Source organism: Atractosteus spatula, chromosome 9 (genome assembly GCF_055471065.1).
Source record: "Atractosteus spatula isolate fAtrSpa1 chromosome 9, fAtrSpa1.hap1, whole genome shotgun sequence".
NCBI classification, from domain to species: Eukaryota; Metazoa; Chordata; class Actinopteri; order Semionotiformes; family Lepisosteidae; genus Atractosteus; species Atractosteus spatula.
The window spans coordinates 17,793,062-17,817,533 of NC_142714.1; the positions used below are offsets into that span (position 1 = coordinate 17,793,062).

General features: G+C 38.5%; 1 protein-coding gene across 1 annotated transcript in view; it reads left to right on the top strand.

Moving 5' to 3' along the window:
• akt1 (AKT serine/threonine kinase 1) overlaps nucleotides 1-24,472 on the top strand; it is a 72,091-nt gene that overhangs the window by 25,084 nt on the left and 22,535 nt on the right. Inside the window, exons 3-8 of the mRNA XM_088925193.1 lie at nucleotides 17,683-17,811; nucleotides 19,233-19,344; nucleotides 21,303-21,450; nucleotides 22,726-22,857; nucleotides 22,966-23,031; nucleotides 23,774-23,842. Of these exons, the coding sequence (XP_088781319.1) occupies nucleotides 17,683-17,811; nucleotides 19,233-19,344; nucleotides 21,303-21,450; nucleotides 22,726-22,857; nucleotides 22,966-23,031; nucleotides 23,774-23,842 (656 nt within the window). The remainder of the gene's footprint in view (nucleotides 1-17,682; nucleotides 17,812-19,232; nucleotides 19,345-21,302; nucleotides 21,451-22,725; nucleotides 22,858-22,965; nucleotides 23,032-23,773; nucleotides 23,843-24,472) is intronic.

The window sequence follows — 24,472 nt, forward strand, 5'->3', positions numbered from 1 at the left end:
CTGTTTATGTTCTTCTGACATTGAGTGGACACTTGAACTTTATCAGAACTACCCTCCAATTGTTTGTCAGGTAAAACACACAGTGCCCCCATTTCAACAGCTTTCCTAATAGAAAAACCTTTGCCTTATCTTAGTTAAAGCCCTCGTATTAGCTCAGTAACTATTTTTGCAAAAACAGATACAAAATCGAATTGGTGTGTGTTACATGAATCGCTTCACACAAACACATCAGTTCAGTTGAAAGATCTGCTGAAATCGTTTACATGGATCTAAGCATGTCACTGTCATATCTGTCAAAAATAGGGATGCTGATTTTATTTCCTTCACCTTCAGTTAACTAAAAAAGACGAGGTTAAAGAGTCAAAAGAGCTCTAAAGCTTTCAAAATGAGTGATATAAAACAACAACTTTCATAGAACAATGCCGATCCCTCTAATATATTTTAAGTTGAATTTTTTTCAGAACGGGATATTGCTTACACGGACCTGGTATTCCTTAAGGACTTTTTCTATAATTTCAGACCGACAGAAATGTATAAGCATAATGCTGTTGTCTTAAATGCCTGAGTTCTCGGTCTGACAGGCCTGATGAAACAGTTCACACAATGAGCTGTCCTCTTCTTTGCACTAAGGAGGTTGTAAACAAGCGAGCTGTGTGTGGTTTGCAAGGAGCAGCAGCTTGTCATCAGGCTGTTGAACCTCGAGGAGCTGAAATGTTTTGCTGACTTTGTAGAGGATAAAGAAAAAAAATGATTTGGCAGCTACCAAATGAAGGAAAAGGATATTTAATATAAACTGGTCAGTCCCTTTAATACCACATCCTCTTTATACTTACTCCTGCAGTAAGTTTTTTTTTCACATGTTACTCTTCTGGGTATTTTCTACCTCTGCTTCTTTTTCTCACTTCTTCCCATTAACCTGCAGTCAGATTTTAATGGACATGTGGCTACCCTGTGGCGACAACCCTAAATGTCACTTAGCTCAAATGCTTTTGTGCCCCCCTATAAATGCAATATTGTGCTTTACAGCGGCGGTTCAGAATGATTTATAAAGAATGTGCTGGAGTCTGTTTCAACAACTACAATTGTGTTCCTATGCAGACATTTCGGGAGAACATTTTGTGTTACTCCTGCAGGAAGGCTGTGTGGGCATCGGCTCGCAGTGCGGGTCAGAGCAGAAGTGATGCAGACTGTTCTATTGTCACAAGAACACGCATGACCATGGTTCCTCAGAAAAGATGCCTTTTCATACTGCAAAATCCTTTATACGATCCTTTTACAAATGTAATGATGTCAAAATCACATGTGGGTAACAGATTTGTGTGTACTTTATGACGTTAGAACCTTTTCCATTGGGTTCCTTTTTGACCTTTCAAGTTATATATTTAGAGCTATTTCTCACTTACTGTGACAGATGCTGTTTACTTGTCTTTTATATGGAAGTGGAAAATGAAACTTTTGTGCATTTTTCTCTAACATTTTTTATTCGCTGAAGCACAAGTGAGTTTTAAAGATAAGTTTTTTTGCAGTATTTTTCATGTGCCCATTAATAATAATAATTGCTTACAATCATATAGTGCTTTTCCGGACACTCCACTCAAAGCACTTTACAGGTAATGGGGACTCCCCTCCACCACCACCAATGTGCAGCATCCACCTGGATGATGTGACGGCAGCCATAGTGAGCCAGAACGCTCACCACACATCAGCTATCAGTGGGGAGGAGAGCAGAGTAATGCATTACCTCAGGTTGCTGTCTGTCCCCTTGTAGCGTTTTGCAAATTACGTTGTGATGGGAGATCCCAAGGGCCGCAGGGAGAGCTTTGAATCTGCTAATCATCATAATCCAATTCCTCATCTTCTGTTTCATCACAATTGTAACGATTTTTCATTTTGTGGACGAGAGACGCTCTTTCACTTCAGCCTTTCAGTCTCTTGGGGAAAATGGGTAGGAAATGTGCTGAATATATGAATCCTTGTCCAAAAAAAGTTAGCTTTTTCCTTGTTTTTAAACAGAGGCGACAAGTCAGCGAATGGGTTTTTTAAAGAACCCTGTACGGTCCATGGCTCAGCTGTTGTGCGTTTTGAGTCGGAGGTTTTTTTTTTATTTGAAAGAATGAGTTTCAAGTCATACCAGTGTAGTATAGCGGCGTGCAAGCATCCCCCATACACAGCTCCACAGGATCCCGGACTACATTTATAAGTATAAGTATACTGTATATTATGTTAAACCCCTGTACATAAGATACTCTGCAATGTTCTTCTCTTCTTTTTTCATGGTGAATCAACCCCATTCTGTGGTTTCTGTTGGTCATACTTATGCTATTGTAGGTTCTGGAATTGCCTGAAGTTATCTTTTTTTGTCTTAGAAACAGTAGTACTGTTTAGAGTTAATAACACAGTGTAATAGTGATGAGGCCTCTAGATTCACACCTGGCAGGTTGTCATTTCAAACCCCAGGCGGGGCATTGCTGTTGTACTCTCGAGTACACCACACAGATTGCTTCTGTAAAATGTCCAGCTGCATAAATGAGTACAAAGGTCAGTTACTTCGGATAAACAACAAATTAATCTATAATACATGGATAGGTTATATCAGCTAGGCAAAAGTCGTCATATTAAATTATTTCTAGTCTAATACTTGTTTTAATTTTGAACAAAAGCTTCTAGATTTATTCTAAATTCTTGGTGGAATAGGCTCTGAATCTCTTTTCTTACCAGGAAAGAGCAATTTCCTGGATGAAAGGTTGACTTCTAGACTAATGTGTCTCAATAATGTTATACTGTATTTGAAATACCCCTTATCTGCATATTGCATCTGCAATATAGAGTAATGTAATCTTTAGCACTCCTGCATAGGCTAATTTTGAATTTTGTAAAAACTGAATACTAGGCTTCTCCACAGACACAGCTGATAATGTTAGTAATGATTCTAGTTTCTTTGTAGAGTCTGCAACCGCGTTTAAAAGAAAGTATCACTTCAGTAGTGGCTGGGAAAGGTTTAGCTCCTTCTGTTCTCCTGTGACACATTGGCTATAATTTTAAGTTTGCCCAAATGTTATCTGAACTTCAGTGAAAGATGCTTTATACTTGAATCAGTTGTACATTTAATTTTTTAGATTACATATCAGTACAGTTATCCTTGTACTGTGTAAATTTATTTCCAGAACATTATGTTGTAAGTTTATCTCTTAGCTTTACAAAAGACATTCTAGTAATGTTTGACTAGCCCTGCAACAATTTCACTACTTTTTTATTTTAAAACTGGAGAGGTTTTGGGGATAGAGAGACTGCCAGTTATACCAGAGTTATACCTTCCCTGACCTAAGCTGTTCCTGTCTAGTTGGAAACTGAACGGTTAAGAAAGCCAGCTGTTTAGCAAAGTACTTTGAGTCATTTGAAATTCATTCAGGTCCTTGTAAAGCATTTCACAGCAGACTGAGATCCCAAAAACAAAAGTAGGGTGCATTTCAATAAGCGTCAGCACTGTGATGCACATTCATTGAAACAGCTTGCTCAAAACACACACCAGTGCTTTAAAAAACAGTCTAGTGAACAGTCTGGTCCTTATGTAGGACCAGTTGTAAACTTATACTATATGAATATTTAAAACAAAATTGAGTTTCCTACAGCAAGACTCCCTGTTTTTAGGCCATTCTGTCATGTGTCTTCATGTCTTCATGTTATAGGGAGCTCATGTTTGGGTAATAAGAAGCAGCATCCTGCTAAATGTTGTGTAAAAAGTAAATTGTGCAGCAGCAGATGTTGGGAGCGGAATGGATAGGAGTGGAACAGGAGGACAGTGACGGGCATCTCTGTCAGTTGTCTCCTCTCTCGGCAGGCCTGCTGTGTGGTTACTTTGGTGTGGAAGAACAGCCCGCTCCACAACTGTGAAGTTTGGCAGTGCTTGCGGCGTCTGGGCGTACTTGTGGGTTAGCACAGTGTCTTTTGACTTCCTGGTTTTGCACAAATGGCTCTACTAACAGCATCAGAAATCATAGCAAAGTGTTTTTTTAGCTGCTTACGACTGAAGAAAAGTCACTTTGGGCACTTCTTTCATCTTCTGCTATTCCTGTCCCAGACCTGTGCTCGTAGCAACCTGAAATGGGACCACACCACTGGAAAATGCACAACAGTCCTCATCATGGCGCAAGAACTATAATTGCTCTCTTAAGGGAGAGGTGTAGTTTTATATCAAAAATGGTTTGTTTCTCATTAGTTCAGCTGTCAGCTATGTCAGTTTTTTTTACATTTTTTACTGAGAATTAGTAGAGAGCTAGACTAGTGTTTTCTTTGAAGAGTTATATATATATCCAGTTTCTACTCATTTTTAGTATTGATATTGGCTTCAATTGTATAGTGGGGTAGCTTCTTCCCACACAGCCATTTGCATGAAACAGTCCCTCCTGTTCTAAAAGCACTCCCATGTTGTTTCCCTTGCTGTAGTCTTATTTATATTTTTTGCTGTCTGAGCAGTTTTTCCCATAGGTGTGTGTTTTCTTATGATGAGTATGTTTTTTGTATTTAATATTTTTGATGTAGTGAGAACTTTATGGAAGTTTTACAAATTCCCTGATTAATTGTACTTATTCTTATTCCTTCAATTTGTTTCATATTATGATAGCTGAGTACATTGTATGTTTTACATCCTGCTAGCCCCTGCGCATGACCGATCGAGATGTGATCAGAGATGGGGGGGAGTGCTGTCCATGTTCCTTTATGTTAGCGAGTCTATGTGTGTGTTTGTTTGTTTGTTGTGCGCATTAACCCAGTTAACTAATCCAGGGGCCTGCCTGTTTACAAAAAAAAAAGGCAACAGCAAAAAGAACTTCCCACAGTGGCGATATGGTAATCAGCAGGTGTCACTTGCCGGGTAGAAGAAGAGAAGGCTGTCTTACGAGCGTGAGAAAACGAGGCAGGCTTTTTTTTTTCTACCGCCAGACCCCCCCCACCACCACCATCCCCACCACCCCCAACACACACAAACTTTTTTTTTTTCCCTTGCGGTAGCAGCAGTTGTGGCAGAATCTGCAATAGCAGGAAAAAAACACTCGAGCCGCAATGGTTTCTCCCCGAACCTGTTGATCGTGGTGCCAAAGACTCAGCAGTGGAGGACCATCCAGCTGCATGAGAAAGAAAGAAACAAAAGCAGGGGGGGAGACAAAACTCCTCAGCGGCTTTGCATTGCCTGTGAATTGGCCCCTTGTGAGAGGCAGGCAGCCTTATATGGTCAGGGAAAGAGCATAGGCCCGGACGAAGCCTTTGGAGTGGCAGTCTGTCAGCGCTGACCTCTCCATTGGAGAGCACTCTTGACTGCAGGCTGAGGCGGCTTATTGAGATGCAGGGCACAGGGAGGCTGGCCGCAGCTGCAGGCTGGAGGCAAAAGAAGACGACACAGAATAGACCGGGGGGACGAGGGGTGTCCAAAGAAAGCCAACAAAAGATACGCCCCCCTGCTTTTTTTATTTCCTAATCCTCCCACAGAACCCCCCACCACACACACACACTCTCCTGTCTCCGGCCCCGAACAGCACAAACAAAACGCATAAGCCCTCAGGAAATCCTGCTGCTGGTAGTCGGGATGTTAAAAGTGTCCATTTTTGGGCCACAAACACAACAGTTTGTTCTTTCTGAACTGCGAGGTTGTTCACATGATATGTTTATTAAAGAGCTGATGTGGACATTTGAAAAGCTATATGAACATACACACATAGAGCGAGGGAGGTTTTTTTTTTCCCAGCACGTGTTCATTTAGGTCACTTTTCACAGAAGATGCATTTACTTGTGCTGCCTGTTTATCTTTTCTGGCCTGTCCTGAAAGGACTTAGTGTGTTCTCAGACTGCAGAGGTTTCTATGGACATGAACATATTGTCACACCTACAGATTGTTGGGGATCATAAGTTGACTGTGTGGATGTTGGAAGCGGGTGGGAATAAGGGCATAGTTTCATTTGCCATAGTTTGTCATTTCTGTTATTTTCATTTCTCTAACTACTCTCATTTGACTAAGCGGGGAGAAAATATACATTTCATATTAAGTAACTTCAGACAGAAAACTAATTTGGTATGGTTTCAATTAGAACATGTACAAGACTGTTTTATAGCACAATATAGTTTGTGTTGCTTATGGTTCATGTTCTGTGCAGAGAGGTATAAAATAATGAAATGCCATAATATGTGGTTTGACAGTTTTATATTCAGTCTATGCTAATATTGAAATCAAAATATTTAACACATCCTTGTTAATAAATGTAATAGTTTCATCTGTCCCTGCAAATGTTCAAGGTAAAGCCCTTTGCTGTAATGCAGTTTAATTGAATTAATTGTGTTGTAGAAGAGACTTAATGCATATGCTCAAATACATATTCTAACAGTACTAGTGTGTGCATTAAGAATATGTGGTGTGTTTTCCTGTTAAACAACCTTGAAAATGACTTATTTCAATCTTATCAGTTACCTACCAATGAATCATTGAAACCAAATTGGGAGCAATTGGTAGGTTTAGTTGTGAGATCGGTGATTTCTTTTGGAGTATTTAGACAAAATTGTGTTAGAAACTAAGACAACATGAGTATAACTCAAAGTTGCTGCCAGAACAATCTCTTCCCCCCTCTTCTTTGAATATAAGTAATCTCTTTGTGTATGATCCATGTTATGCATCTTATATCTAATGTAATGTGTATTTTAAACTGTTTTTCATACTAAGAATGTTAGCATACATTTTTAGAGCTTCAGTTATCATTCTGAACATAAGGTAACATTGGTTTTACTTTGAAAAAATACTGCTTTTAGTTTAGTAAATTTTATCACAAAAAGTACAACAATGGATTTTCAACTTAATTCCACTGGGCTTTGCTTTTGCCTACATTTAACGCAAAGAAGATGTGAAACTAATGTTTGTTAATCAATTAAAGTTGCAATTTACTTAGAATACTCAAATTTAAATGTCGTGCATATAGATCTCAGAAACAGCTGTGCATGCTTTATAAATTCATGTTGTATAGTTTTAGAGTAAGCAAGAGGCTTGAAGATTTACAGCCCTTTGCAGTGAAGTGGCAACACAAATGAATTCAAATGGCTTTAAAGAACTTCCAGTTTAAGCTGTGCAAACAAAAGCAACAGTACAGATGCAAAGTAGTTACGTCTCATTTTGTCCTTATTATGTCCCTCGTGGAATTAGTCTAAACATACAGGGTCAAAATGCTGTCTGAATAAATGGTAAAAATAGGTCTTTGATTCTGACAGTTGCAACAGAGAGAAACTAGAGACACAGGTTTCAAAGTTGTTAAGCACATGCTATGAATCAGACGGCAGCAAGAATATTCAGTCTTTCTATCTTGCTTCCAACTATTATCTCCTTTGAGATGCAACAAGCTTAGACGTCTTGGTAACCCGTTTCTATCTTATTTTAAAACTGAGTAAAAAATGATTCATGTAATGAATTCCCAGTGCGATTTTTTTTATTTTTCCTAAGTAAATTTGAATCCCAGGCAGAAACACATTCATAAAGATACAGATACCCCAGTGAACCCGTTCAAAGCCAGAAGTCCACAGGACTTGTTAGATGGTGGGGTGGCACATGGCAAGTCGATACCCGGTCTCCTGGTATTGGTATTTCTTGGTATTGTGTGTGTTTGTGTGTGGTTTGAGAGGTGTGCTACAAGCATAGTGACTATGTCCATAGTGAAGCCATGCAGCAGTTGGCAAATAAAGATAAATTCTCTTTTGTTTGGCGAGGCTTGCTGTTCATTATTCTCCACTCTGCCCAGTGAGCATCCCAGGAAACAGCAGCTGTTTGTGATGTAAAGACACTCTATCAGGGCTAGACAGCTCCACTACTGTGCTTCAGTCTCCAGATACAGAAAAGAAGGGAGGTGTTTTCTTTTCTTTTCTTTCCACCTTTGATTGCTTTTTTCCCCCCCCTCTATCCATCCGTCACCTTGCCTTTTTCTCTTCTCTAACGTGGAACAAGAGAACCTGGAATTCTGTTTTTTTTTAGTGAAAGATAACCCCTAATTTAAAACAGAAATACAAATGATTACATTATAGGTAACAAAGTATTATCAGTGCTTTCACTTTGTACTTGCAAGGTGTTTTTACCTGTGTTTCTTTTATTTTCTGTTTTTGTTTTATTTCTTTTTATATTTTGCTGATTTACAGTCGTTAGTTAACACCCACAAAGATATGAGCACCGCAGCTGGAGTTTGTGAACAGGCTTATGCGTTTAGTTAGGTGATGTTTATTGACTGCAGTGCTACCTGAAGCATCAGATGTATCAAAGTCTCCCAAATGTAAATCACTGTCAAAAACTGAAAAAAGATTTTGTGTTTAAAAGTGTTGCAGGAATAGGTTCCTAATTAGTTGGTTCACATGAACTATGAAAATATTGCTGCTGCACCATTAAAATAAGTGTAGAATTGGCAATGGTTTAATTACATTCCTAACTGACTACAGTACTTTTTTAAAAACACAGAAGTACAGATATTTTTTTGTTACCAAAAATCAGTTTTTGGAGTAATGTGTAATGTGTCTAATGGTAGTTAGGCATACCAAAGAGAAATTTCTGCAGGAGAGTGATTTGCCCAAGATATAGAGAAGTTTGAACATTAATCTTGCAAAAAGAGAGAGGGATGATAAGTGTTTTTGCTCTGCTATTTCTAATTTAGAAACTCTACAGATGAGTAAGCAGAGACAAATCTAGAGTGCTAAAAAGAGTTCTCCTTTTGATGTTATCTAGTGTTTGGTCAGGCTGTCTAGCTTGTTGTTTCCTGTTTTGTAGAATTAAGCTGTTCTTATCAGAAACGTCCTCAGCATTTCAGGCATATCAAAATGTGCAGGACTGTTGAAAATTCAGACCTCCTGTCTGTACCATATATTCTTAGTTTAATACTACCATTAGATTATCCTTCAAAACTGTACAGTAAAATCAGTTTAATGGGCTTTATTGAAATTCAGACATACCATATTTTTTCAATTAGTAGTATCTGTATAATATACATCAATGTAATAACAGTTAGAGAAGAGACTGTTAATTCCTAGGAAACCTTTCGTAATTGGCAGACAATAAAGGCAGAATGCCATCAATGGAAGACTTTGCTGGGCCAGTGGTATTTGTGCCTATTTCAACATGGAAACAGGTATTTCTTGCCGCTGTCAATCAGCGGACCGTCAGATTCTCCAATGAAAGCATGCTATCTTTGAAAACAAGTATTTAAAACACTGAGGCCTCTGTTCTGCATGCACAGAGTTATGAAGCAGTACAAAACATTTGTTTTTTTAGAACATATTTAATAAGAGTTAGAAATGACTGCATAAACACTGTTTAAAAAACGTAGTGGGTTAGGACAAGCAAATAAAATCAGGAAATGTAGTCTTATGTGTGAAATAACTATTTTCCTTGTTTACCAGGTAAAAGAGGATCTTTCATTTCCCTGTACTTTGTAGTGATGACTAAGCAGTACAGAATCTCACAACAGTTTTGACAGTTTTTAGTATTAATGTTGTTGGTATTAATAAGTGATCCAATTGTTTGTATCTTACTTTCCCAGAACCAGGCCTTTATTGGATTATCTCTGGAGCCTCCATTTTTTTAATTCTGTCAGGTTCTGTTTTAGGCAACAGCTTTCCTTTGTAAGGTTATATTGATAATTTAAAAAATATTAGAATGTTGACAGGAGCTTCTTATTTAGAAGATATCAGAAAGGTTAAGAAGATAAACTCAATGCTGAGAACTAACTTTCAACAGCCTGGGAAATTTGTCTGACACCTTTTAACCAGTGTAATTTACAGTGAACAGTACTTATTCTAAGTACTGAACAGGCTTCAGTATTTTCTGCATCTTGTGTGCTAATTAGGAACACTCTGGATCAGCATATCAGCATATACTCCTGTCTCCTATAAAATGCACTGGCTCCCAGTGAATCTTAGGTTGTAATATAAGCTTTTCTCCTTGTGTTAAGGTATTGAATGGTTTCCTCCAGATTATTATAAGGGTTTATTGAAACCTAGTCCAAAGTGTAATTTGGGATCTGCTGATTCCACCCTTCATATTCTAATGCACAAAGTGGGCCATAGTGGTTTCAAGTGCTGTACCACATCTGTGGAACTCACGGCCCAAAAGTCTCTGTGATCTTCCATTATTTCACATTTTAAAACATTAAAACTCAATCTTTTTGCTAAGGTTTATGTTGTATGTCATATAATTTAGTTTTACTCTTTGTTTTACTAAGTACCTACTGTCCTTTTTCCCGTTATGTGCTATGTGAGCTATTGTGCAGTGCTTGGTGTTTCTCAGGTTTTTCAAGAAACTTGTATGTTTGCTATACTACATTTGTGTCTCCTAATAATGGCATTTTATGAACATGACACCTAGGGTTTTGTACTCTAACATTAAGTGGAAAGGCCTAAAAAATACAGAAATATACCAGTGCATTAGTGTACACAATAAAGAAAACAGTGTAATTGAAAAGTGGGTTTACTAATACCATACTGTTAACTGGAATATCAAACATTGTTGCATAACAAATAGATAACTGTGCTTGTAATTTTTTGCCTGTGTTCCTTGAATGTTTTTCTCCTCGAATATATATAAAAAAATTGTCTTGTTTGTTTCAATTTTGGCTTTGAAAAAGTGAATTAGAAAGCAGAATAAAAAGGAGGTCACTCAGAGCTGGTTGAAGAAATATCTGACAGGTGAGTGAAAGGCTATAAGAAGGATGCGGAAGTGAAACTGGTCAAAGTGCAACTGAAGCAGAGAGCTCTGTGTTGTGAATTTTAATCTGATTTATCGAAGTTTGTGGCATCTGCAGTCCAGCAAATAAAGACGGGGAAATGCCACTTTCATTTCAGCACAGCAAGTTTTTTGGTCCGTACATCCGCAAAGCTGAAAGTGTTAAAACAGCTGTACCACAGGACAAGAGGGTGCCACCATGGTTGTGTAAAATACCTAAAGCATTAGAATCGTAAGTGTTAAATAAGAAGACTGCTTCTTTTAATTCTGATTTTCAGTTAAATGTGTTAAGATAATTTGTAAACGACCTTAAAACTCAAAACACTGGAAGAAAAAATGGACTTTGGAGTTGGCCTCAGTGGTCTTCTATAAACCAGAACTGTGAGACAGAGCTCTCAGGGCTGCACCACAGCTACACAGAGCTCAGAATAAGATCGGTCTTTGAGGTGTTCCAACCTCAGCTTTTATCAAGTGCTCTCAAAAAGCAATTGGTGCCAAAAACCATATGTGTGGTAATGCCAGGAATTTTAACTAATTAACAGTAGTCCCGCATTTTACACTTTAAACAGTTCTTAGAAACCCTGGGGAGAGATATTCCTGCATAGCATAGTTTAATTTTAAGCTTTGTTTCTGCTATGCAGAATGTCACAACAGAAGTTAATTCAATTGGCGAAACCACATTTATTGTGTTTTTAGTATCCATAACAGTATTTTAGGCACTGTAAAGCAGAGCGCCTGCGTATAGCTGAGCGAATTGCTGCCGAAGAAGTGATTCCGAAGGAAGCAGACGGGGAGATTCTGGACACCTGTCTCGTTGGCCTGAGGTGGAGCGTCACTGCAGGGCCAAAGGTGTCTTGTGCTGCTGATTGCTGTTCACTCAGCACCACGCCCAGCTGTCGCTGCCTGTCATGGGAAACTTCAGTCTGCTGCTGCGTCCCTGTAAGGCAGATTAATTTTAGATTGAAACCACTTAATGTGCTGCTCCTTCAGAGGCTGCTCTTATTAAAAACAAGTGAGAGTGCCGCTTGCATTTTGCAGTCAGATTTGCTTGCTAGGGGTGCAGGTTTCTTATGTAGTTTGCCATGCCTTCCCGATCATTTTCTGTTTTAATTATTATTCAGTAGACTCTTCTATGGCACTTAAACTTTAGAAACAATGCTTTTGGATGTTTAATTAATCATCTCGGCTACAGTCCTTGTAGTGGAGTTGATGAGGTGCAGACAACACGCTCTCTTCCTTCCACATGTTCAGTGAGGCCAAGTGCTTCGGTCACAATGCAAGACCATGGTGTAAACAGCAAACTCCCAGGACCTGACGCAGCTCTCTCTTCTCTGGAAGGCCCAGTCGTAGATGGCAATTGACATGACCCAGAAGCTTATGAGGCTTACCTTTTTATGCTCAAACAAAAAGTTGTATTCTACTAGAAAGTCCCACATATATTCTGTTCATTGCCAAACTATTATCGTAATTCATTATTAAATAATGAAAACAAACATTAATTTTTAGGATAGTTTTTACCTACATTGCAAGGCAGGTAGAGGGAAGCCGTAACAGTTGGCCTTAGTCTTTAGACACGCATATCCTTTATCTTTTTAATTAAATTAATTACAGTGCCAAGTCAGTTTTGGGTGGCTGTATAAACCTATTGTCCTTAACATTTTGCACATACTGTACCAGACGGCTTTGGCAGCGGGTGTTTACAGGGGTAATCAGGTCAGCCAAGCCATTTAGTTTAGCTGAGCGGAGCGACAGGCAGTGTTTGTAGTTCATTACTTTTTCTAACCTGGGTGCAGTCTTGGATGGATGACAGCTCCAAATATCAAAGTCATTTTAATAGCACTGAAGCTTTTTGTTGTAAAAAAATGGAACATGCAGTGGTGGGAAAGAAGCAAATACAAGATCTCTTTTCCTAACCTAGATGATTGATGACATGAAAATTGACATGGAAAAAGTATAAAAGGCTTCTCTAGAACCTATGTTGAAGTGACCATCCTTAGTATGCATTGAATCTTTCCTAAATGCAATCAAAACACTTGTAATTTGCCAATTAAATATTTTTTGTTTATTTTAATGGTAAGAATCACATGTTTCTTTTTTAAATGAACAGCATCAGACAGTTGTTTCTTGTAATTTATTTTGTTTTTAAACAATGACTTTGCATTTTAGTTACAACTTTTGGTCAGACGTCTATAAAATTGCTTTTCAAAAGCTCAGTAACATAAACGTAAACTTTCACCAGGAAAATTTAATTGGGGGAAAAAAAAACTTTTATTTGGAAAAAAGTTGAAAGGAAATTAGATGCATCATCATGCCTTATGCAAAAGGTAAAAGACAATGTATAAATTTGCCATAATCATTTAGTCAAGCTGTCATGTTGATTAGACAGGCTATTGCTTTTTTGATTTTGTATATGAAAATCCTTTTGTTGCAGTAATTATTGATATTTTTTCCCTGAAAAAAATCTGAGACAAAAATCCAAAACTGCTGCAGAAGCTTAACTAATTTCTAAATTAACTATGGTTATTTAAAACACTTACACTGCAAAATGGAGATGAAAAATCTTCCCACGTGTCATTATGAAAAATGGCAACAGCAGTAATAACATATTGGACATCTGCTCTGAATCTAAATTTAAAGTATACAGTACTTTCGGGCAGATGTTTCTTAACTTAAAATGATTCATGCTGCATTGTCGGCACTGCAGCAGATCAGGTGTTTACGATTGCCTGTACAACATTTTAAATAGTTTAATCCAGTCATTTTGATTGATACAGAGTTTTAACATATCACAGTTTCAAGTCGTTGTAACTAGCACCGAGCTGTGTGTATAACAGTATTTTCCACTGCTTCTTCTATTCTTATAAAGTACAGTGCTTTGAAAAAGTATTCAGCCCCCCTTCATCCCTTTTTTCACACCTAAGCATCTCGCAGTTTGGAATTTTATAGTTTTAGAATGGGAAGTTTTATTTGTTAGTCACACATTCATCTTCACATAGTCCCCCCCCCCCCCCAAAGAGAAAGATAATAGTAATTAAACATAAAAAATTATGAAATATCATAATTTTAATAAGTATTCATCCCACATGGTCAATAAATAGTTGAACCACCTGTGGCAGCTATTACAGCCAGCAGTCTTTTTGGATAAGCCCTTATTAACTTTGCACACTGAGATGGAGCAATATTTTCCCATTCCTCCTTGCAAAAGTGCTCAAGCTGGGTCAGGGTACTTGGAGAGGGGTGACGGACAGCAAGTTTGAGGTCTTGCCACAGATTTTCGATAGGATTAAGGTCAGGGCTCTGACTGGGCCACTCAGTGAAATCTTTTCTTCATTTTAAGCCACTCCGATGTTGCTCTTGCAGTGTGCTTTGGATCATTGTCCTGTTGAAAGACGAACTTCCTCCCCAGTTTGAGCTTTTTGGCAGAGGGTAGCAGGTTTTTGTCCAGAATTTGTCTGTAATGTGCACCATTCATCTTCTCATTGATTCTGACAAGATTGCCAGCCCCAGCCACTAAAAAGCATCCCCATAACATGATGCTACCACCACTATGCTTCCTGGCAGAGATGGTGTTACCTGGCTGGTTTGCAGTGTTTGATTTATGCCATACATACCTCTTAGAATTCAAGCCAGAAAGTTCCACTTTAGTCTTGTCAGACCGGAAGACGTTCTGCCACATCCCTGCAGTATCTTCTAGATGGCGTTTTGAAAACATTTTGAGGGCAAAGATATGTTTTATTTTTCAACCAGGGCTGCTGCTTTCCAACCCTACCATAAAAGCCCTTTTTGTGAAATACCTTGGAGATTGATGACTCACATACATTATCTTTCATGTCACTGACTTCTGTAGCTTGTTCAATGTTACAGTTGCCCTTGCAGTAGTGTCTGTGATAAGTGTCTGGCAACTAAAACTAGGGGGGCGACCCTGATCTAGGCAGTGTAGCTGTAGTTTTGTACTTCTTCCACTTCTGTACAACGGACTGCACTGAGCTCCAAGGGATGTTCAGTGCCTTGGCGATGGTCTTGTACCGTTCCCCAGATTTGTGCCTCTCTATAACCAACTCTCTTGTTTAGAATGCTCTTTCATCTTCATTTTGAGTCGTTTTAAAAAAAAAATCTCTACCGTGCTTAAGGACCATGCAGAGAGAGGGATATTTATTTTTACAATAGCATTGACAACAGGTGATCCACTAATTTCTGACACAGGTGGAGTCAATCAACAAATTGTGTGACTTTTGAGGTAATGTTGCACCTGTGCAAATTTGAGCTTGCAATTACAAGAGCTTTGAATACTTTTTAAATTTAACCATTGCTGTTTTTCAGTTCAATTAAATTGAGGAAAGGTGTTGGAATTCAAATTCAGAATCTGTGGCAGTGAAATGTAAAAAAAGTGTTGGGAGCTGAATACTTTTTCAAGGCACTGTACACCATTTGTCCTTAAATCGAAAATGTGCTTTCCTTCTTTGAATAACTTGAGGATGCTCAGCTAACAGGGAATTTCTCATCAGGATATTGTTCTCTTTTGTATTTATGAATGTGTTAAGCCTTTTAGGTTCTTTGTCATTTTTGTATTGATTACCCAAATAGATGAATTAAAATCATTTCTCCAAATTTTTTGGATTGCCATTTCACACTTTCAAATGAGAAGGAAACAATGTACAGACATAAATGTAAGGCATACCTATCCCCTTACAGTCATTCAGGTACTGCTGAATGAATGACAAACATACCACAGAATGAGCCAGATACAGGTAGCTCCCAAAATAAAGGAAACACTGTAAATGAGCAATACAAAGTGTATTGTTAAAGCAGGTGCTTCCACACAGGTGTGTTTCGTGAGTTAAGCAGTAATTAAGCACTTAACATCCCATCATCATGATCATGTATATATGGTCAGGTATGCAGATACTGGGCACGCCCAGTTGCCCATTATTTATCTGCCATGGCTAGAAGAAGAGATCTCAGTGGCTTTGAGACAGGGGTGATTGTTGGGGCAGGTTTCAGCAACAAAGACAGTTTAATTTGCTGATGTTTCACGAGCAACTGTGGCTGAGGTGATGATGGCATGGAAGTCTGAGGGAAAGATATCATCGTATAGGAGAAGCCGTGGATGAAGGCGCGTACTCATCGACTGTGATGTCCATTCATTGGATCGAGATGCAAGACAAAACAGACGAGCAACTCTGAATCAATTGACAGTAAATGTCAATTTAAGGCTTGATTAGGCAGTTTCATCAAGTACAGTCCATCCTGACCTTCATAGAAAGGGATACTATGGTCAAGTTGCATTTTATAAACCCCTTATTACACCTAAAAATACACTTTTGCAAGTAAAGTGGTACAAGCCACAAAGGCAGCTGTCTACAGGGCAGTAGAAAAAGTGATGACAGATGATTCATCCTTCACTGTGTCTACAACGAGAAGACAAGAACATGTGTGGTGCGTGCCAAAAGAAGCCTACGAGTTCGAGTGTTTGATTCCAATGGTGGAGGGTCCTGGTGGCTCAGTGATGGTGTGAAATTATTTTCCTGGCATGCCTTATGTCAGCTCAACCCTTTTAAAGGGCAAGGAAAATACCAATAAATACAAAGCCATTCTGAGTGATCACATTCATCCTATGGTGAAGCATTTCTCACTGATGAGAGTGGAATCTCCCCCAGCCACAGGGTACAGGTGGTCACTGAATGGTTTGATGAGCATGACAACACTGTAAACCAACACTGTAACACTGGTGTCTAAGCATTTTCTACAACAATCAACGGGATACCAAATGATGGAAGTTCTGATGGAAAAATGGCGTTTACATCCTTCTAATAGAATTCAAACTGTTCTGGTGGGTTGTGGCGGTCTAGTGCCCTATTATGACATTTCATGTTGGCGTTTCCTTTATATTGGCAGTTAAGTATATTTAAATCTAAAGTGGATCCTCTTTGGAGCTCTTTGCAATACATTGAGACATTTTAAAGCTAGCAATTAAAATATAGCCTGGCAGACTATGTTTTTAAGCCCTAATATTTCAAGACAACAGGATTTGCTCACAGCTTTCCAAGTATGGGCTGAGAATAGAAATAAGTGGGTAAGAACAAAGGTAGTGTCAGTCATCAACTGGACTGACTATTAAACATCAATCTAAGAGTTTCACTGAAGACAGGCCAATTCATAGGCAAAGAAGAAAAATCTCTAAATTGACTGATTCTCTCAGCTAAGGCCTTTCAGTCACAGGAAATGGGCCAATTAAAGACAGCTTGTGCAAGCACTGCATGGGGTTAATTTCCAGCAATCGTAATTAAAAATAAATTATACTGTCTTGAATAAATATTCAGGCCTACTCCAGTCTAAGTCTTTATTTTATCACACTTTAGTGGTTTCTCATATTTTAGAACATCTGGTTAGGAATTTCATCCCACACATCAACGCCGTCATTTTTTTCCCTCATTGACAAGTCTTTGTGCATACTGGAGATAAATGGTGTTAATGGTGCCCAGTTTATAAAACAAAATTAGGAACAATCTGTAGGTGTGTCTTGTTAACTTTTGAACCTTTCTTCACTCTGCTGGGTACAGTTGTGCCAGACGTACTGCTGCCTTAACAAGGATAAAGTGGCTTGAACTGTTCAGAGAATCTTGCTTTGTTAAAATGATGTATGAAAAAACACTGAGCACAAAATGGAACAGGCACAAAGCCATCCGTGTGTGGTAGCTTGACCTTGATTATCATTACAGCCCTGTTGATTATACTCTTGTTTATGTGTTTTGGGGTGATATATCTGTTGCAGGGCTGTTGATATTTATAATGGTTTTAATGGAATAGTAAAATTAGCTACTTGACATATGTAGTGCTGCCTTGTTTTAAATAGGGCATAAATTGAGGAATCTTATGAGTAGTTCAAAGAATAAAAGTTTTCAAAATTCTTCCCAAAAAGTAGATTGAATTAGCGCAAGTGTTTTTGTCTTTTGCAGGAGAGTACATCAAAACCTGGAGACCAAGGTATTTTTTACTGAAAAGTGATGGTACGTTTATTGGATACAAGGAGAGACCGCAAGATGTGGACCAACTTGAAACTCCTTTAAATAATTTCTCAGTAGCACGTAAGTTTGTCCTCTGAACCTTTACTAATTAAACTCCTTGCCACCATTGTGTAAATAAATTCTTGCTCAGGAAGGGAGCCTCATACATGGATTGCTTTTCTGTATCATATTTGCAGTGTTATTTCCAAGATAAATCTGCATTGAAGAATATTTGCGATAATCATTTCAAAATACTAGGTTTACAAGAATAAGAACATGAATCTGCTTTTTTACCCTGGGAGTTTAGCCACACATACTCTTACACCTTTACATTTAAACAGTATTTAAAATCTTTTAAATTCCCTAAAATCTTTTTGTTCCCTACACATCTAACTGAGCAAATGAATAACAAAGAGCTATTGCCAACTGAGAGACAGTATTTCCATCATAATCATAGTAATGCAACACTCTCCTGCATCAGGAAAGTGCTGCTGTAGCTAAATATAATTGATAACTGTTTGTTTTCAGCATTTATTAAAACTACCACCTAGTAGGTGTATAAATTCCAAAGTGGGTGGAGAGGGGATAATGCTCTTTAGCATTGCGGCAGTATTTCATTTAAAGTGAGTGAACGGGGAGGAAAATAAAAAAAAAAAACTTTTAAGATTGGTCTGTTCTGTTGTGCAGATGATTGAACAGAGTAATTAGACAGCATATTGTTCACTAAACAAAACATTTCCAGTTGACATTCTTGAGTTATAGTGGTTATTAACTAGCTGATCTCAATTATTTATCTTGCGGCACTGTGTAGCCTGCTCCATCAGCAGACTTCCAGTCTGAAGTTCAGGAGAGATCGGCCTGTCTCCTTAAGCACTGAAAAAAAGAATGGGGAGATGTCTACTTCTCCTTTTTAGGGGTCCGATTGATTTTTAATGGCTCCATGATGTTGTAGTGCTGTTTTCACTGATGATATAAGGTGAGACGCCCAGGTTACAGTTTGATAATGACAGCATGATCAAACTAAATAGATGTATAGAATATATAGGTAATACATTGGATCATCAACAAAGCATTACTCCTTTAGATCTTTTTGTCAAAGAATAGCAGGTATAAATGTAAATGGGTGTAAACCACTTCTGGATGAAAGCGGTTTCAATATACGATCTTTGGTAAATTACCCCCAATTTTAATTTAGTCTATACTGATAATGCCGTTTCTTCCCCATTTACTGTAAAAGTATTTGTGAAGTTAGGATCATGTCTTCTCAATAAAAATTGAGATCAGCAAAGGTTTACCTTTCATCTTGTCAGCTTCCTTGTTTCACCTTTGCTGCTGTAAAGCAGACTGGCAGTCTGACTCAGCCACCCCCCTCCTCCCTGTTTAAGCCTAGTTTCCTTCAGCTGACCTGAATGGCTGATGGTGGTCTCAGCCATGTCAGCTGCAGTCATAGTAAAGATAAATTAATCAAAGCGCCGGCTTTTCCTCCCTTTGAATGTGGTCAGAATGCCAGCTGATGAAGACAGAGCGACCGAAACCCAATACATTTATCATCCGCTGCCTGCAGTGGACCACGGTCATTGAGCGCACCTTCCACGTAGAAACCCCAGAAGAGCGGTGAGTCACCCCGACACCCCTCCTGTGTCTTCCCAGTTCTGTCCTGCTAAGGCCAAGCCCTGTCCGTATTGCAGCCCTGCTGTGTTTCTTCCTACTGACATCTTCCCAATGTAAGATCATGTTTTTATGGCTTTTGGATTCACTTTCTTTCCACATCACTTTTTATTGCATTCATGGTAACATGTGGATAGGAAGTAGACCAAGTCTTTCCGCCCTGCTGAGCTTCTGGATTCAGGTGCTGTGTCCTGCAGCTTTCAGTGTGATTATTAAGAATTTGGCCAGGCCACCTGCTTTTTTCCATTACCTGCTAATCATGCCAGTAAACCATCTTACACTCATATTTTGTAACCCATGTCAATTCAATATAGTGTCTGGCCTAAGCCCTGGAATGGATAGTAAAAGTGTAGTTATTTGTTTTTTCACTTGGTAAACAAATAGCTGGGATGGCTCTATTTGATTTTTTTTATCCAGAAGTTAGGAATTAGTCAGTTTCACCAGCATAATAATTCTTCACTTAACACCATAGTTGCATTTCATTCACCTTTGTCTGTATTCTTTATTATTTCAAGGTTCTCTTCTAATGTTGTGGCTTTTCTTTGCCTTTTATTATCAGAAGCACTGGTATCAACTCATGGTAAAGGATAATATTGTACTACATACAAGTGAATATTAATACCACATGAAATCATGACCATCTGACTCATTGGTAAACACAACAGCGAGAGAGGTGAATGGCAGGGATGTTTTCGTCCGCACAATCGAATCATTGTGTCATGCGGGTGTCATGCTGCTGGACTGCGGGGCAAGCTGGCTGTGCTGTGGCCGCCAGTGACATCATTGTCAGCCCCCCCGTCTCCACCTGCTGCACAGAACTAATTGCCTGACGTCTCAGAGCACCTGGAGTTGGTTTATGACAACACCCGCTCCAGGTGCTCCTCAGAATGAGTACTTGGACCCGACTGACCTCGGGGCTCTGTCATTGAGTGTGGACACTGAGCCCCTGGAGCCTTGCTTCTGAGTTTATTCCCATGTTTGGCTTGCTTGTTCTCCGACCCCCTGCAGTGTTCCCGGATCACCCCCTCATCTTTGTTGGCATGTGTCTCTCTGGCTTTGAACTTGGACTGAAACTCGATCACGACTTCCGGATTCATGATTCACCACTGTGTTTTGTTGGCATGTTTTCCCGGCCAGGAATCTTTGCTTGTCTTGTACAATGAATCTGGACTGTGATTTCCTGCGCCACGCTCTGGCTCCCTGGCTAGCTATAGCACCACATTTGCGTGTGGCTGGCAAGTCTGTAAGCAGCCTGCTCCCCGGCTCAAGAATGCGTGTTCCCTCCTCCCTCTGGTCTCAGTAATGTGCAGCTCGGGGGAGTTCCCTGTGTGCTGTTTGCAGACTCTCCAACTCATCTTCCTCTCAGTTTGGTTGTCTAACACTCGTGGAATGGACTCCGAATCCCACCTCGGGAGAGCATTATTACAGTGGGCAGGTGCTGTGTGAGGAATGTCTATACTTAAAGATTTAAAAGAACCTAATTAGTCCGTATAGAGTGTTCCGAGCAAGAAAGTTCATCAAAGCCAAAGGGATCTTGCGAACCTTCAAAGTTGTAAATTTTTAAGGGAAAATGGCATGGAGCAATTATTTTTTTTGCTTCAGTCATCCGTGCATTCAAAAACTGTTAAGCAGCTGAGAAGTTGTTTGATTTTAATTAAGATAGAAAAGAAAACTTCAGTGTTTATGCAGCCTACAAAGCCTTACTGTATTTTCTTTATTACCAGTGGAAGGTTCTCTGATAACCTAAGTGCATCAAGTTAGGCTCGAACCATAGTGGATAAATTCAGCTTTGATTGATAAGCCGTTTCAATTCTAAATGTGATAAGAGGAAGTTAGATTGACTATAAATAAACATTCCAAACCAGGAACTATAATAGTTTTCGTGTCAACCCTTTTCCCTTTAGAGAAGAATGGACAAAAACCATCCAGGCTGTGGCTGACAGCCTCCAGAAACAGGAGGAAGAGATGATGGATTGCCGGTCTGGTTCCCCCAGTGATAACATAGGCATCGAGGATATGGAAGTGTATCTGACCAAACCCAGACTCAAAGTGGTATGTTTCCTTGCTGCCATACTGAGGAATAGTAACTCTCGAGCAATCAAACCAGAAATCACAAACCTTCCTTAATTTAGACAATGTGGTGATCTCAAGCTTCTAAGTGGAACCATAGCTAAGGTTTTGTTTTGACCGTTTGTAACGAATGCAAACCTGGCAAATATTTTGCTTCTTTTGCAATTGTTGTGGTGTAAATGCGAGTGCAGTGCTTGGATAGCAGACCAAATAACATTTCTTTCAAGTATATTTCTTTAACGGAGGTGACCTGAAACGTTTTTGATGTTGGTGTTCCAGTTATATCAATAGTGCATATTGCTGCACACAAAAAATGTGCATGTATAAATACTTTAGTCAACATCTGTTTTTTAAAAGTCACCACTGTGTTGTCTGCTGCTGTTCACTCGCATACCATCGGGCATATTTTACTCGTTCAAAACTTGGCCAGGTGGAGAAATATCCTGCAGAGCAAAGAGTAGACTCAAAAAATGATGAGCAACAACATGGATATAACACCATGCATATGTACCTAACATCATTAGTTAGGAGAGTCCAGTCTTTTCATCATGCACACTGTTGGTCTCATGACTTTTTTTCATATTCTGATCTTTTCAGTTTTTCTTTTTGGGTACAGAAGCACAAATCTTTTGTCATTTGTCTGCTAAAATGTTAGCCATTTGGTTATGATTTTAATCCTTATAAAAGTGTATTTTGTAGTATAATAACTCCTTTTACCTTTGTAGTGGTAAAGGGAGAGTTAATAATGAGGAGCAATGAATGAATTAGATCTGTTTAGAGAATATAATACTTTTAAACGTGCATGTAACTTTTGATTCTAAGGCATTTTTCATTGCAGTATATATAGTGAAATATATGTACATTTGACAGTGAGGGCAGACTTCCAGAAGTGTAGGTTTGCATTTTTTGAATTCTTAACATGCGCATTAAGAACATTCTTAAGACCTCCCCAAGGTTAAACAGGTGAAATGTCCTGTATTCTCCTCAGATCATATGGTTAACAGCAAGACAGGGTTTATATTGCTTAGCAGTTGATATACGTACTAATGCAGACTTTTGAGATGTTTCTTTCTAAAATATTTTTTTGTTTGTCTCATCTCTGAACATGCAAAGGTGCAAAACTGCTGTTATGCCTGAAAGTGTAGGAACCTCATTAACTTTTTTTACCATAAATATCCAGATTTATTGTGTGCAATAAAAACTGCAGATTGTTAGTATTTCTGATAAGCTTTAAATGTATTTTTTTTCCCATTCCAGACTATGCATGATTTCGAATACCTCAAACTTCTTGGTAAAGGCACATTTGGGAAAGTCATTCTTGTGAAAGAGAAAGCAACAGGACGATATTATGCCATGAAAATCTTGAAAAAGGAAGTGATTGTAGCAAAAGTGAGTATGTTCTCAAGCATGAGAAAGAGAGTGAACTTCATTCATTTTGGACTTTTTTGAATGGTACTCATTGTCGCTTGCACAAATGCTCTTTGTGATCTCTTTCAGGATGAAGTAGCACACACACTTACAGAAAACAGAGTCCTACAGAGCTCCAAGCACCCCTTCTTAACGGTAAGAGCCATTCCTTTATACACCTAACCCAAACACTCCACGAGAGCCACAAAATAACTGAATAAGTGGCCTTAAAAATGTGGGGAAGAAGTGTCCTTGAAACAAGGTAGTAGTTTTTCTTTTAAAGAATTTGAGTAACATTAAATAACCCTCTGGAAAAAGGATTCAATGAACACATAAAGACTCTTAGAAACTGGACAGGCATTATCATTGCCTATCACTTCACAAAGATTTTCACAATGGATTGTCCTCTAAATTGTGCATTTAAAGTATCCCAGCAAGAGATTTAAATCATTTTTAGGATAACATCTTTATGCAATCTTGAATAGTTGCCCTCAGTCATCTATTTTCAAATAAAAATGACAACAAGGAACTTGCCTTGTTAATGATTGACAGTCTGATTTTGTTTTTCTCATACTGCTTTGATATCCTATGCCTTAATTTCACATCTTACCTGTGTACAGAACCGGTTGATTCTGAATTTGTTTTAAACCAGAGCTCATAATAGTGACTGCTCTTTAGGTGAGCAATAAGTTAGTTTTTTTCCAGTATTGGTGAGATTTTAAATGTAATTATATGCTATGTCTAAATATCTGTTCTAATATTATGTTGCAAGGGATTCATAGACCATAACAGAAACATTTCTAGAGGATTATTGTCCTTTTCAATTTTTCAGCTCCCGGAGCCTGTTTCTCTCAATGTTGCTGAACTCTGAGAGAATTCATTATTTTTATTTTTTCAGGGGTTAAAGTACTCATTTCAGACCCATGATCGGTTGTGTTTCGTTATGGAATATGCTAATGGTGGTGAGGTAAGAATTTTAGATTTATAAACATTTCTGTCAACTAAGTGGTTTTAGTTTGTAGAGAATCCTGTGATTAAATGTTTCCAAATTTCTCAGTTGCAATTTCTGTGTTTAAAAAATTGGTCAGGTAGCTGTCTGCCATTGTCAGACTATGAAAATATACTGAGAGCTAAATGCTGGTGCATATTTCTGAGGGAAATTTACTTTGGAAGATGAGTCTGTTTGAGTATTTAAATGTGCTTTATATCCCAATATATTGTTGTTTTTTGTACAATGAGTTCTGAAATAATGCCTATTGATGTTGCTACAGGGTGATCATAAGAAATACGAAATGAGCTTACATGGTAGCTAGTTTCTAATTGATTTGAGGATCTCAACCAGCTTTTTCTAGAAAGAAACAAAGGTAGCGGCTTCAACAACAAGGTCGGTTAGCTTGTTCCATATTCCCACATCCACTTGTATTGAAAAGTATAAAGTCCATACACCAGTGCTAATCCCCTTACAAGAAAAATATAGCAAGAAATCTCAGTATTAACTGAAAGAAAATTTAATAATAGAAGAATGGAATTTCATTATCACTAACTGGTAGAATAATTCTGACAATGTAAAACAATTTAATGAAGTTGTACTAATTTA